Source organism: Corapipo altera, unplaced genomic scaffold (genome assembly GCF_003945725.1).
Source record: "Corapipo altera isolate COAL_440 unplaced genomic scaffold, ASM394572v1 47, whole genome shotgun sequence".
Lineage (NCBI taxonomy): Eukaryota > Metazoa > Chordata > Aves > Passeriformes > Pipridae > Corapipo > Corapipo altera.
In genome coordinates this window covers 1,667,129-1,682,598 of record NW_020884897.1, presented here as the reverse complement: position 1 = coordinate 1,682,598, position 15,470 = coordinate 1,667,129, and the positions used below count along the sequence as shown (strand labels likewise).

General features: G+C 35.9%; 1 protein-coding gene across 12 annotated transcripts in view; it reads left to right on the top strand.

Moving 5' to 3' along the window:
• ARHGAP12 (Rho GTPase activating protein 12) overlaps window positions 1–15,470 on the top strand; it is a 75,121-nt gene that overhangs the window by 40,696 nt on the left and 18,955 nt on the right. For 8 of the 12 annotated variants that reach the window (XM_027648481.1, XM_027648480.1, XM_027648485.1 and 5 more), the window contains 3 exons: window positions 7,565–7,690; window positions 11,269–11,343; window positions 13,885–13,946. In XM_027648481.1, coding sequence (XP_027504282.1) covers window positions 7,565–7,690; window positions 11,269–11,343; window positions 13,885–13,946 — 263 coding nt within the window. The remainder of the gene's footprint in view (window positions 1–7,564; window positions 7,691–11,268; window positions 11,344–13,884; window positions 13,947–15,470) is intronic. The other 4 variants (XM_027648484.1, XM_027648489.1, XM_027648486.1 and 1 more) reach the window with 2 other exon arrangements.

Here is a 15,470-nt window from a genome sequence, read left to right as displayed (position 1 = left end):
GTGAAGTTAAATACTAAGCTGTTTTGTTATCTTAGTAGAAGAATTTGTATCTGAGTCACTGAAGAGTTGATTTGGGTTTGGGAATTCTCCTATGTTAGTCTGACGTTAAATAACTTAAATTTTGTAACATATATAAATGTAACAATATGATCTGTACCTATTGGTTTTAAAAGCTATGTAGCTATTGCTTTATTATCAGATTTATTAGACATCTGAAAATCTGATAGACCGGGTTTTACCAGAAGCAATTATTGGTTCAGTATATATAAATGAAGTTAATTTTGGGGAAAAATGTCTTGGGTACTTCTTTCTATGACTTCTGTAATGCAGAATGTTTTGACTTGGAAGAAGCTGGTTTTCATTAAAATGTATTGAGTTTGGATTTGAGCTAAATAGCAAATTGCCTTTAATTCAACTAGAATAAGTCACAAAGGTACTAGTACTGTTACCTGAGGCTTATTAGGATTTATTCTAGTATTAATTAGTGCATGCTGTTTTAGTGATTATAAATAAAATCTGAGTTCTGTTGTATTAACAGTCACCTCCAGAATGAAACATAACCTTTGTTTTGGAATTAGTGATCTGATATGCTTTAGTTCTTGTTTATATGAAAGTCATCACATATTACTGTTACAAATTTTCCTTGAAAATTATTTCTTATTCATGTGGGCAGAATGTACTTTTTAATTCCTTCTTGAAACTAGTAAATCTTGGCTGGCAGCAAATGTAAGGTTAACAGAAGAAAATGAGCATTTGACTCTTGGATTCATGATCCAAGAGCCCCCTATGTATTTCCAGAAATCCTTAGCTTTTAACTTCAAATCCTGTGGAATAGATTAAATATTTCAACAAAAGATTTTGGCTAGTTTATATAACTGTATATTTGGAGATGTTATTCTTGTAAGTAATTAAGTGTGATTGAAGATTAGTCTCTCAAAGATCTTACTGAAGCTGGCTCTAAATGTACTTAGAACAAATGAATTGGAAAGACAATGCAGACCACAAAACTGCTTTGAAGAAAAATAATCTATTTTGAAAACTCTCATGAGTAATGAAAGAAAACCATAGAAAGACTTTGGTGTTATAACACTTGCTTAAATGAAAAGTAAGTTACTAGGAAAAAACCCTACTCTTGGTCAGTTTTAGATCCCAGTGTATTTAGCTCAAATATTGCCTTCCAAAACTTGTGAAATAAAGTGATGGAACAGCATTGTCATGTAGTGCTGTTAAACTAGAAAAAGAAGATAATCCTTTTGTTAGATGGTTCTTAATAATCTGAACTTCTTTAGAACTAAAAATGGTTCAGAGGTTTCTGGAAATAGCACACTAGCTGAGCTAATACTGTGACATTAAAAATCTTCATGGTAATAGCATTAACTGTAAATGTGCACATGCTTGAGAATAACAGTTTTCTTGTATGTGTGTTAAAAATTATGAGGGTATATGTTGGGAAGGGAGGGCAGTTACAAAACAAATTACTTTAGACAGTCTCACAGAAAGCCCTCCAGTCATGTGAATTTAAATAACATCTAGGAATAGCTGAATGCCTCTGGCTGAAAACAATGTTTCAGATGAAGTAGCTTTGACAACTGCTGCAAAGTCTATTAAGGCTCATGATGAGTGTGACCCAGCTTTCTGTAGTGGAAGAGAAGAACATAGTGAATTAATCTTTAAAATGGGTAATAATATTTTAACCATAGTCTCTACTACATCTTGCAAAAGACTTTGAGTTTTCTGCTATGCAGCATTCTGTTGGTTTTTGCCAGTTATTAGAAAAACCCAAACAACCAAACAACAAAAAAAAACAACAAAGCAACTAATGAAAGTTCATTCCTGTGCAGATCACTATGATAAAATATTTTTATTTCCTGTGTAGTGAATGAATAATACCTAAATCATGCTGAGAAGGGCTACAGCCCTATTCCAGAAACCTAGTTTTCTAATATGAGTTTTATGACTTTAGCAAATGAGAAATTTGTATTAAGGGTGGGGGTAATTAAATTGATCTCAGGAGTGAGAACACTCTAATTTCTAAAGTTTTTAAAAAAGTTAATCTATCAAAATGACAAAAAAAGTGAGGAAAGCTATGTAATAAATATTGAAAAATAGCTCAAAGGGGAGTTAGAGAGGACAACCTAATAAAAAGTAGAGATCAAAGATCTCTCTGATTTTTAAAATGCATTCCTAAGCCGATACCTACCCTCCTCTGAGTGAGCTTTCTGATCCGAAAGTAGCCTTTGAAAGAAAATAAATGTATACTATAATCCTCTGGAGTGAACTCATTGTTTTGGTGTTAATATTTACAGACTGTGACATTGCAATTGCATGTTTTCTTCTCACAAGTGCCTGCAGCATTAGCTCCCCTTGCTGTATCCACAGAAGAAGCAGTAGGTGGAGGAGCTTAATTTTTAGCAGTCTTAATGGACCAACACTCTGTTAATTCACTCTGTGCACTGTCAACATGGGGTATGAGCTCAGGGGCCTCAGTTCTGGTACTCGGGGGATGATTTTCCTGTTGGAGACCCGAATGCCATCAGACAGAGCATGCTAGCTGAAAAAATGACAGTAAAACATGATGCAGGTCATGTCAGGAAGATATATCACGAAATCATATGGTGAAAGGAAATAAAGATGCCAACGTGTAAAGAGGGCTTGGTTGTCTTCTGGTAAATTTGTCGTCTTCTGAGCTGTGCTGCTCCTTTTGACGTTACAGACTGTGTGTGTTGGCAGTTGTATCTACTGCAAGTCAATGTACTGGACAGTATCATTGGCAATACTGAATCAGCTTCACATTCTTGTACTAAAATTTTGGATTGCTTGGTGGAAGTTGACACAGTCTAGCTGGTCGAAGGATCTAAATTGTTTTTAATGACACAAGTGGCACAACGAACCTGCGATAAGTATGAGAAGACAGATTTTTTTCCCCCTCTTTTTCCTTTCTCTTTAATATGTATATTTGTACTCACAACGCCTGGTCTGGTCTTCCTCATTTGTCCTGGTGTTTGGTGTTTCCCACCTGCCTTCCCTCCTCCCAGATAAGATGAGGGAGGAGGGGAAAGTGCCCCCAGCTTTTGCTTAGGCAAGCAGCAGGGCCTATGGCAATCAGTGCTGACCTAGAGCTGCTCATCAAAGATGAGCAGTCTTGGTGATCCTGAGGATTAAAAGGTGAAGCAATGGGCATCCAAGACAGCAAAGCAAACAAAACAGGTTATTCAGAGGTGTCTTTCAGTCACTTGTATGTTAGAGCTAGAGCTGCTTGTCCCAGGGGTCTCTTCATTCTGCGTGGGTTCTGTTCCTTCAAGTGCAGCTGATGCCTCCAACTGCTACCACCCAGGCATCCTATGGCAGAGAATGAAGAATCACTTTCCCTAGAGAAGGAAAGGGAATAAAGTCCTTAAAAAGATAAAAGTATTTTTTATTTATTTATGTAGGTAAAAAAAAAAGTATTACTCATTTAGTTGATAAGTAAAGGATAAACTGTAATGTAGTTGTTTATAACAACACAAAAAAAGTTAGTTCAAAACCAATGACAGTAGTAGCACTAGAAAGTTGTTTTGTTCTGAGGCAACATTTAATTTAAAAAAAAAAAAGAATCTTCTATTTCAGGCAGTGTATTGGGACAACTGCCAGTAATGTATGAGGTGCTAAAGGGTACTAGGGTAACACAATTTTTTAAATGCTGCTGTTTTGATCACTGATTGCGTAAAGGTAAAATACTTGACTTCAGGTCTTTACTGACTTTCAGTACCCATTGCTTCCCAGTCTTTTCTCCCTTCACTCACCCAGTTCCTTTCATCTGACTGAGAATTCATCAACACAAACCAAGAAGAATATTTTTTCTTTCTTAAAGCTGACATATCTGTGTCATCTCAGTAAGAATGGGGACAACTGCTACAAATAACTTGGAGGTGTTACATTTATTTCAGCCACAATTAGGCTGGGACAGAGCCTTGAGCCATGCCACATATCAGGTTAAAATTAAATGTAAATCACTCAGCCAGTTGAGAGGGTTAGAAAATTTTATACCAAGGCAAAGAAAGCCTTTACATAGACAGTGAAGGTATTGAACAAATTCAGCAATGAAAAGAATACTGTGTGACCTAAATTTGTACCACTGATGTCCTTAACCTACACCAAGAGCTGTTACAAGAAGATGTCTGTTTTACTTGGTGTGTACATTCAGAGAATGAATAAATTGCTCATGTGCTGACTTCATGATAGGAGATGCTCCCAATGAAATGGGGAACAAACTGAGGTTATGATGGGTTTGTGTGATGTGACAAATTTGAGTTTGTGGAGGATTTTCAAGGAGCATAAGTGTGTATATTTGGAGTTGTATGCCACATTATAAAAAAGCTTTAGAATTTGGAGAATGACATTGGACCCTAAGAAGATGCTATTAAGGCACATGACTGTAGCAGAGATTATCCTGCCAGTCAACGTGTAGTCTTGGATGGGTCAGTTTTACTGCAGTATAGGGCCCTTGCCTGATCTAAAGATTACCCCAAGACTTAGGCCTAGAAAGCCTTCTTAGGGTTATGTAAAAACAAGATCTCATGTGAGGGGAGGCAAGCCCAACCTAGTTGCCTATTTTTGCTGTTAAACAGTGGTAAATATTGTAAAATGCATGTGGGAGAGACAGCAGTTCCTCTGCAGGTGGGTGTCCTGTAGAGGATCAGTAAGTGAATCAGAGCTGAAACTGTTCTGCGAGGGCTTTTTGAACTAAGATTGGGTCAGAGCAGACCAAAGAGTAGAAGGGTGGTGTCATCCAACCTGGTGAGGCTACTGGCTCTGGCTGCTTCCCTCTAACCAGTGGACTCTGCCTGGTCTAGAGGATGAAGAGTTCTGTTGGACAATGTGGAGTCTGGAGCAGTGTCTGAATCTCACTCTGATTCTCCTTGGAGATCACAGATCAGTTCATGTAATTTAAAAGTGGAGGCTTGTCTTGACCCAGAAATATATAAGCTTTTTATTTCCACATCACTTCCCCCCACAACCTTGCCAGTTTTACTATTCATAATGAATAAAACAAACAAATGAAAAACAAACCCTGCATAAAGATCTGAGCAAAAAATGTTTACTTGAAGTCCCTATTGTGAGAAAATGGGGCAAAAATGTCAAATGTTCACTTTAAAGACTTGTCAGTTTACTCGCACTGTTTGTATCACCAATGCAAATTATTTAATCTGCTAAGATGCATATAGTTCAGTGTTCCAGAGTTTTTAACAGAGCTTTGTTGATGAGCTCCATATACTATTGCTTTCCTTTCTTGTTAAATATGTTTAATAAAACTTGAATTTCGTATCACAAGTCCTTTCTCCTTCAAGATGGTGTTGTCTGTTAGATAAGTTAACTCCTGACGTCTTGTGATAATATCAAAGGCACCTTTTAAATATAAACCACTTGTAATTAGACTTGTGCCCATATCCTAGCGTAATTTAAGTCTATGTTGAGACATGGGCACATATCTCAACATATGTTAGGATATGTGCCCATATCTTAGCACAGACTTAAATTCAAGATACCTTACTTTAAAATACATCTTTGTTTAAACTTCAGTTCCTCAAGTTACTCAAATGGAAAGTACACTGAGGATTTCCATAAATAATGTACACCAGTGTCACTAAAGTGTAAATCTATTTCTGAAATAAGTTCTGTTTCACAGCAAGAAATGTGCTTGAATTGCCTACTTAAATAGGTTAGAGCTGCTGCAGGGAATAATGCTTGTTGCAACCATTTGTGACTTAGACATAGTTTCACTGAAAATGGTTTAGATTTTAGCTGTAGTTCTGATGGGCAATTTTGTTTTAGATTGCTCAGCTTGCTGCTGCAGTTTGGGCTGTGGGAGCATCTGCAGAGTGGGTATTTCCATAACAAGAAAGTAAACCAGTATTAGGGCCCTTGCAGCATGAATGATGGTTCAACTTTTGATTTAACAAGGAGACTGAGAGAGTTGCTTGAAACCTCACTATTGTAAGGAAGCATGTTGCCATGTGAGTGTAAATGTGCTGAACCCAGTACAAAGGCAGTGCAGGCTTGGAAGCGAATTTCTGCAGTGACAACCAATACATTTGTCTGTACATGAGCTACCAGCTTTTACTCTCAGTACTGCAAGATCCATTCACCAGGGAGTATTTTTCGCTCTTACACCTATTGAAATAATTTAATGAAACATTAGAGTTATTTATCTTTTAAGCATCTGTTGACTTATTGGAGCATTAGCTCTCTTCATAGTGAAATACAAAGCTAACTCAAGCATCGTGACTACCATGGCAGTAGTAATGCTGGTTCTTTATTTGGGCAATAAATATAACTATTATGCAATTTAGCTTTAGATTTAGCATTTATGTTGTTTAGGTTAAACCTTGGCATGCTTTGTTGTTATATGCAGGTATAGGTTATTCTGTCTGAAGACCTGAGGCTCTGAGCTTACAGTAGGAATCAGTAGCAAAATCATAGAACTCGGTGTGCTTGCAAAGATTATTGCTTTAGCCTTCTCAAATAAAAGGAGCACTTGACTTTCCCTTGTTACTTCTTATCTGGTGGATTCTAGTGCTTTACAGGACTCCAAAAATGTTGCCTTAAATTTCTTTCTATGTGTAGCTTTTAGTTTGATAATGACTAGAAAGAATGAGATTTTTTTAATGACTTAAAAACCCCGTATGCTGATGTTGTCTTTTCTTGTTTGCATTTTCAGTATTAAACTTTGTTTAAAATATTTTTAGAACTTTTTATAATGTATTGATTGTTATGATGTAAAATGTCAACACTAGTAATGATAAGTATGCTACAGTTCTGAGATCTAATTAAATGCTGTGCTCTTCTGATGACCTTCACATTTTCTCAGTCTCTGTATCTTTGCATGAGTTACTAGAAACCCATGTTATGGTGAATACAGTCTGTCCTTGGCTGTTACAGCTCTAATAAGTCTTACAATTATTTCCTGCTAAATATTTATTTTCCATGCTTATAGAATGTGTAGATTTGTACATTGTGTGTACGTTCCACACCAGAAAATTCTTTTATAAGTACTTTGGTGTGTTTATTCTGAAAAAACAAGTCCTCACCCTCAAGTTTTCTCTCCTACACATCCCAAATCTTTGGGTTAAAGAGGGTTATACCCAGGCAATTTTAAGAATTTAAGTACCGTACTGCAGGATAATAGGGTTTTCTTTTTCTTACACATGAACTGGACAGGTGCTATAGTACTGTCAGTGCAATATGAAGAGTGAATGATTAAATATTGTATTTATTGTGATTTCTTGGTGGTTCTCAATACCCTGTTGGGTTGCAAAATCAGCAGTAAGCTCTTGCACAAGAAATCAAATATCTCTCTGCCAATGGAGACTTATCCCAACAGGCCAGTCTGTTACTGCTTCAAAGAGGACTAAAGGAGAAAGGAGAGTTCTGAAGACCAAATGCAAAATAAAACCAAGGTTGTTTTCACATCCTTGGTGACAGTAGGAATCTGAAAGTTTGCACTGTTTAGGCATATGAGTGGTATGTCCAAGTCTTGTTTGCATGAATCAGATTCTACTTACACTTTTATTTTTCTCTTCTTTAGTATAATGCTTCACCACAGCAGCAGAGAGATATAATAAAGAGTAGGAGTCTGGACAGGAGGCTACAGGAACCAATAGTTTTAACAAAATGGAGGCACAGCACAATTGTGCTGGACACCAATGACAAGGTAGGAGCAAACTCAACAGCATGCTGAAATACCAGCTGTTTCTCATGTGTTAAGTATTTAATGTAACAGAAATGAATAAGCATGAATTTCTGAAATTTCATTTGTATGTTCTCTTGTATCATGTACAACGTTCAGCAAAGCCAAGGGCTGTTCAATAACTTTACTACTGTTACTTTGTGAATAGTAGCTCTTTTCTTGTTGTCCTTGAAGTATTTTAACTAGTGTTAGTTCAGGGGTTGGCATGTATAGCGATTTTACTTATGATTGGGAATTTCCCAATTCAGTTTAAGCTATGAATTGTAATTAGGGTTTGTATTTGAGAATTATGGATGTGGGCAAGGCTCTTCTGTAAGGTACAGTGATATTTCAAGCCTGAATGTTTTAATTGTAGGAAAAACCAAGTAGAAATACACTTGAAAGATTGCAGACAAATAATTGAAAGAATTGAAATAAAAGTTGCATTTGCCAAAGTAAAAACTATGACATAAAGATTTAAATAGTAGTGTTATATAGTGTATTTATCTTTTTAATGATGGTTCCATTGAGTGCCACTCTAATATTTCGAGGAAAGAGGAAGAGCTGTGTGTGGTTCTTGCAGAGTTTTAACGTTGTTATTGAAGGGCAGAGAACGGTACTGAAAGTGCTGAAATGCTTGGCTTTGATCCTGTCCAGAGCTGAGCTGGTGTTTAGTCTGAAAAGAGCTGTGGGTCAGTAAAAACAAAAGCTGTTTTCTACCCCTTTTTGATAGCCTGTTTTGGGCTGCACAGTAACAGATTCTGTTTAGGCCAACAAGGAGATGGGGCCTCTCTCTCCCTTGCTCTCCCTCTGCCTGTCTCTCTTCACTTTGACTTTTGTCCCAGCCATTTCTGCTTGTGCTGGGACATTCTCCTCACCCACAGGCAGAGTTGATATGAGCTGAGGAGGGAGAAACTGAAATGGGTGGTGTAGGGTGGTGACTTGCTGTTTTCTTAAACTTCACTGCACTCTGTCCCAAGATTCATGGAAAATGAAATACTTTGTGATGCTGAAATATTAGTACAGACTACTCAGAATGAGATACCAGGAAATGGCATTGTAAACTCCACTTTCCTAAAGATACAAGAAAAAATGAAATTAATGTAGATTTGGGAGTGTAAGGAAAAACCTGAGTGGGCTTGTGTAACTGCAGATGTCAAAAGAAATGTAAATGGACAAAACACAGTAGTTGTAATGAAAAGGGATCTACTACTCAGAACTTTACTTGCTCGGCTTGTTGTTTCCAGTACATTTTCATAGACTTCCTTTTCAGGAGTTGACTTAGTTCTTCAGAACAGGATTTATTGGAGTTGATCTTGAGCTTTTGAGTTGTCAGTTTAGAATATATCCTCTGTGGTGTTTAGGAGGCAGTGGACCATGGTTGGCTGGGGAGTTTGCACCTGTACACATTAGTTTAGCTTGAGCAATTCTGAGATCCCGCTACTGCTCCTTTCCCTTCCTCCTCCTCTTCCTCTGCCTTACACATCCTTCTGTACTCAGAGTACACATCCCAGTGTACTCAGGCACTGCATGAGAGACAGCCTAGATGGAACCCTGATAAATCAAAACTGAGTAGACACTTCTAGCTTCATGTGCAGTTTATGCCTCACAGGTATGAACAATTTTGTTGGAGGTAGCTTAAAGTTTTGGCTTTGCTTTTAAAGTAAAATTTCTTAATTTTTGGCATAAGATTTACTTCTGTTTTGAAAAGACCTTCATGTAGTGGTGCACTGAATGAAGAAGCTTTTTTAACACATTGAATAAGTTGAGCTGTTTACATTTCTTCAAGTTGCAGTGTTCAGGTATAAGAACTTGAACACAGTGAAGCAAAGATGAATGTGTATAAATCCTAAGTTTAATAACCAAAAGAAATTGTATATGTCAGCCTTATTTGTAAAGCCTAAGGCAGTAGGCTAATGTTCCTTTAACAGCTTCAAAGCATGTAGACAGCATGTAATTTTTAATGGTAAGGAGACTTATAGTTCATATAAAGCACAACATTAATGCTTTGACAAAATTAAAAATACGTAGTGGAACATTAAACTGTTTTGTGGAAAGACAAATAATTTTTAGTGCATTGATGCACCTGTTTTATTACCACTAGCGGGCACACTGTTAGTGTATTTGCTTCAAATTAGTATGTGAAAAGGGAATAGTTTGTTGCCATAAATACTGGGTTTCCTGTTCCAGAGTTGCTTACTGTGTGAAAGCTATCCCAAATGCAGAATGAAATAGGAAGGAAAACAACTGGTATTTGTCTGGATAGGCACATGAACCACAAGTTTGCTTTTTAGCTGACTCCTAGGGAAGCTATCTTCTTTTTATTTTCCTTATTTTCTTTTCCTGGAAAAACAACACAACTCAGTTGTATGAAAATAGACCATTCAAAAGAGTACTTGAAATGTGTCAGAGTGAAAGTATGGGTTGCTATGGCTCATGAGAATTTGATGATACCAAACGTACTTATTAACAGTTTATTGGCTGTGGCACATATCTGTGTATACCCATCAGCTAGAAAATTTCGTAAGCAGAGGAAAAATTACCTTCCTGGAGGGACAGTGTTGCTTTTCTTAAACTGTGAACAATTTTTTTCTCTTTGCAGACAGCTGAAAATATGGAACTCTTAGGCTGTTCTTAGGAGTGCTAAAGCTCTCTGTTATTATGCTACTGAAAACTAGTGGGCCACTTCTGTAGGTAGATTTACAAGTGAATTTTAAAGCACAGGTTTGCAGAGTGTTATGTAATGCTGCAAAAGCAAACTGAATTCGGGAGAGTTATCAAGGGAGTTAAAAAGAGGGAGCAGGGAAAATGTGTTAATGGTGGCAGAGAAAGTGATGTTTTTCTTCCATTTGAAATTCTTTAACAGATTTTCAAGCAGCATGTTTGTTCAAAGCAATCATTACTTCAGAGGAAATGCACATGCCTTCGGTTTTTTTGCTCCAGATGGGCAATTTTTCTAGTTTTCAGAGATTTAATACTTTATTTTTATAAGTGGTTAACATTTAGTTTAAAACAAAAACCCAGACCTCAAGAGATTTTTAGTGTTTGATTATAAGGAAATTAATGATCATGACTCACAAAAATTAATAGAGTTGGTATATGTTTTTCTACACATATAATGATTTGTTATACTAATCTTCTATTTACTAACCACACAGACGTATTTTGTTCTTTATAATATTAGTATTTAGTATGTGATACTCTGTAATAAGTAAATGTGCTTCATAATTTGAGAGCAGCGTCATACAAAAGATCTGCCCCTTAGTAAGGATGAAGGCTTTGCTTTAAGCTGATACAGCATGTATTAACATTTTTTTTCAAATGGTTATGTATTAATTAACCCAATTTGAGTGCTGTCTGGAAACCTTGTAAGAACACTGTTTAGTAAGCAAGTTTAGAATATTGCTATCTGAGAATGTCATGAGTGATGAAAAGAAGTACTTTTTTTCCTAATGTATGAATATGTAAAAAGAGAGAGGGAGAAAGTATCTTTAGGGTTAAAAAAAAAAAGAAAATAATTGTAAGAAAAATAATAACTTATATTGACTATTTGAATTTTCTAGGAATCATCAACTGCTTCTAAGACCAACTTTCCTGAAAATGAGTCCTCTCCTTCTTCACCAAAGCATCAAGCCACAGTCAGTATGCAAAGTGTTTAAATAGATAAGTAGATGTTGTAGAAACTGGGCTATTCATGACTAGAGAATTGAGGGTAAACCTTCTTGTTGTTGGGAAAAATAATGGGGTACAACAATTTGAAGGCTTTACATTTTAAAAGAAATGCTTTACATCCAACTCCACTTTCAGGAAAAAATATAAATTTCTTTGGTTTAAATGCAATTTAGTAATATGAGACTAAATTAGAAATTCACCATGGAATAAAGTTATATCTAATTATGTAGAACTTGGTTTACTTTCTCCAACAGTCACGTCTTCTCATCTAACATCTTGAGAGGTAAAAACAGAAACAGATTCCCCCTCTTCACAGTATCCCTCACTGTCAGTAGTCAGTAATAGTTTGTAGTATTTGATATCTCTAATTTTGACTTGATTCAGTCTCCTTAAAGAGACAGAGGACCTGGCATAAATAAACTCTGTCCTTTTGATTTAGTAAAATAATTAGTGGGTGAAAAACCTAAGCCTGTCAAACCCGTTATCAATGTTTAACAGATTTTTTTAATATCAGTTTATATTTTAAATGTGATTCCTTTTTTAACAGCAGGGAATAATTAAAAAAAATGAAGGTTTTATCCTTTTTATTTTGGAACTGTACTACAGCAGTATTGAAATAAGTAACTTGATCAATTTTACCAGCCCTTTAGTAGGAACCTCAGGGCATTAAAGGCACAACTTCTCTAGTTTCATTCTTACTCTGCATGCAGGGAAATGGTTCTCTGGCTTATTCATGATAATCCATTCTTAGAACTCTTCAAACAGTTTTTCACAATAAAATAAACATTGTTTATCGAGCAAGCATAGTTGATAGCCTTACACAAAAGGAACTATTGCTGCATGTGATCCAATTTCTTTAAATATGGCTCAGACCTTGCATTTCTAAACTTGTGTTTTTCAGAAAAGCTCACTACTACTCTAGATAATAGAAAAAAAATCCATATTTTCTTTAACTATCACCTGGGATTTAAATATTCCAAAGAAAGCTGGTAAATTTTTGAGTATTTTCATCCTTAACTTGCTTTCCACTTCTTTTTCCTGATTACATTAATTTTCCCGTTAGTACCCCCTAGTGTTGCTGCTAAGTAGGGCATTATGATACTTTTTCTGAATAGCTCTTCTGTGGAGCATCCCCACTGGTCCCATCATGAGTAATTTATTAAAACCATAATTTATTTCAGAAAGTACAGGTTGCTCAGTCACTGTGAAAGATGGTGAAAGGCTGTTCTGCTTATTAAAGCCAAAGGCCAATGAAGATATTAATTGAGTAAGAGTAATAGTTGCCACTGGACTGAAATAACATCTGATCCACCAGCTAAACACCTTTGTCCTTTAACATGTCCTTTCTGTATTTTGTGTGCTGGGTTTGAAACATGTAGGTAAAATTTTTAAAGTTCATGAAAAGCAGATCCATGTCTCTGGTAAGAGTGTTGTCATGGTATTCCAGCAAAAAAAGGTTCTTCAATATAGTATTCTGCAGTCAGGGTCCACTTAAATTTGAGCTTTAGAGGAGAATGCTGAAGAAGATTTATCTTGTGTTTTCATTTTATCTGGAATTGAAGTCATTTTTTTAAGGATAAAACTAATTTGGATACTTTCAGTAGTTGATTGTTTCAACTAATAGCTTAGTTAATAAATAAAGTTAGAAACTGTTACTGAAAAGGAATTGATTAAAAAATAATGTAATATTCTTTTAGCACCATTGACTGGGATGACAGGAGAAAATGATAGAATGTGATAACTCATCTTGAGATGATGGTATAAATTAATGATTTTACTTTTTATCCTAGAATGCTTTTTCAAATGTTCCGTTATATTATTATTTTTGCACAGAAACTAGAAATACCTGCAAACATCCTTCTTGTTCAGCAGTGTTCTTTTTCCACCCGTCACTGACTGATCTCCAAATTTTTTAGTAGGCATACTAATATAGATGGTTTTCATCAACAAGACATAACTAAGTAGTTTAAAATTCTAATATTTTCCTTGGGGATAGGAAAAAAAAATCAAAGAAATGTTTCTCTCATCTATTTTTAACATGAATATGTTAGTATTTTCATGCATTTCAACCATGTTTTATTTAAAATATGAAATTGTGTTAAAATTACTTGAAGAATTTGTCAGGGAATTTAGGCTGTTTGTCAGCCTTTTTTAGTAAAGGACAAAAAAACTAATGTGCTATTACACAAATAATTATAAATTTACGTTCATAATTTCCACTGTCTGCTATCACAAATTATTTAGTTTGGTTTGTCCAAATAACCTAGGTCTTGATGAAGGAAAGCTTTTTATCCTCTGAATGGTAATGAGTACTTCCCCAGAGGAATTTTGATTTTGCTGATCTCTGCATATTTAAATATGCTTAAAGACAGTTTCTTGAAGTTATTGCATGGGTAAAGATAGCTCCTTGCCAGCAATTGATTATTTGGGGGATTGAATTTGGTGATGTGATGTTAATAGAATCAGATTTTCTTTTATATTTCTTATATCTTACTCTTATCTTACAGGGCCAAGAAAAGTATGGTTTATTAAATGTGACAAAAATTACAGAAAATGGGAAGAAAGTTCGGTAAGTTTTGGACTTCTAGAAGTGCAGGTGCTTAAGGTTTGTGTAAAGTCTTTTATGTTGGGACAGCATGCTGGGATTTGCAGCTTCTTACTTTTTGTCTGAATTTGCCTTAGAGGCTTTCCTGTAGGACACAGTGTTAATCTTATCCCATGTGTTTCTCCCAGTGAGCTAAAGATAATGGACTTCAGAGAGCTAGAGGCTCATGTATACCAGGACTTCACACAAGGCAGAGAATTCATAAAGGTGTATTGAGGAGAGACAGCTTTTTAAAATGGGATTGATTGACTGATTTAAGAGAAAGTCTGTATAGGCTATAGACTATCTTGTTCCTTGGATAGAATTGGTGTAAGAGGAGCTTTCAGAGTTTCACTCCATGTCCTGTAATTTCCAAGAAGTGTACATGCCATGTGCTCCCTAAATCTTGCTTCACTCTGCATGCGAAGGGTTCAAAGCAGTGTTAACACCCGACATCAGTCTCCCTGTAGGTGATGAGTGACCTCATTTCCAACTTTCTTTCTCTGCCTCCCAGGCAGGCATTTGCACAATAAATCATAATGTGTAATCAGGTAGTGCTGGCTAACATACATTTCTGGTGTTTTGCAGAGTCAATGAAAAATACTGCATAAGTGTGGCACATCCTCAGATTTAATTTAGGTTTACTTTTTACCTTTTTTGCCTTTTTTTTTTTTAAATTTAATCTTTTAGATCTAATATTGTGTTACCTCTAGTTCAATGTTTCTGAGACTTTTGGTACATGAAGGATGCTTTACCTGAGGATTAGATAATCAACACTCAGCTGCTATTCTAGAGCCACCCTGACCTAGTCCAGTGGAGCTGAACAGCACATCTGACCTCCAGTTTGGTTCTGCAGAGATGCTCCTAAGAACTCAGTAGGACAGAGTGGACAGTGGCTTGTGTAAGCTGCTACTGGTGCAATATACTGTCACCATTTCTGTTACATCTGTTGGAGTCACTGGTCTGGATTACTGCTGCTGTACAGAAAAAATGCAACATGTCTACCCTGTCACTTTGAGAGCTGCTGAGTCATAATTTATGTTTGGGTAATGGGGATAGATATTCAGGGCTTGTCAAGACTTTTTTTTTTTTTAATGACCTCAGGAGGACAGGTCCTCAGGCATAAAATCAAATAGACAACTGAAACAACTCGTTTGTTCCTAATTTCCTTAATTTTTTTTAGATTTTCAGCAAATATTTTGTTGCCAATGTAAATTAGCTTATTACATAAATATGGGACACTTGCATTTGAGATGTGATCAATGAATTTCAGAATTATGCAGTACTTTAGCATGATCTGTTAAGTACACATTAGGCTGAGTGTTCCAGATTAGCCCCTTTGAAATTATAATTGCATGGTATTTCTCCTGGTGAACTGCTTCCACTACTAATTAGCTTTGTTTGATTTAGACTTTGATGGTCAGGCTGGGACTGTTAACATACATTCTCTTCTACAAATATGATAGTAATTAAGACTTACTGATGCCACTAATGACTGTATATGCGCTT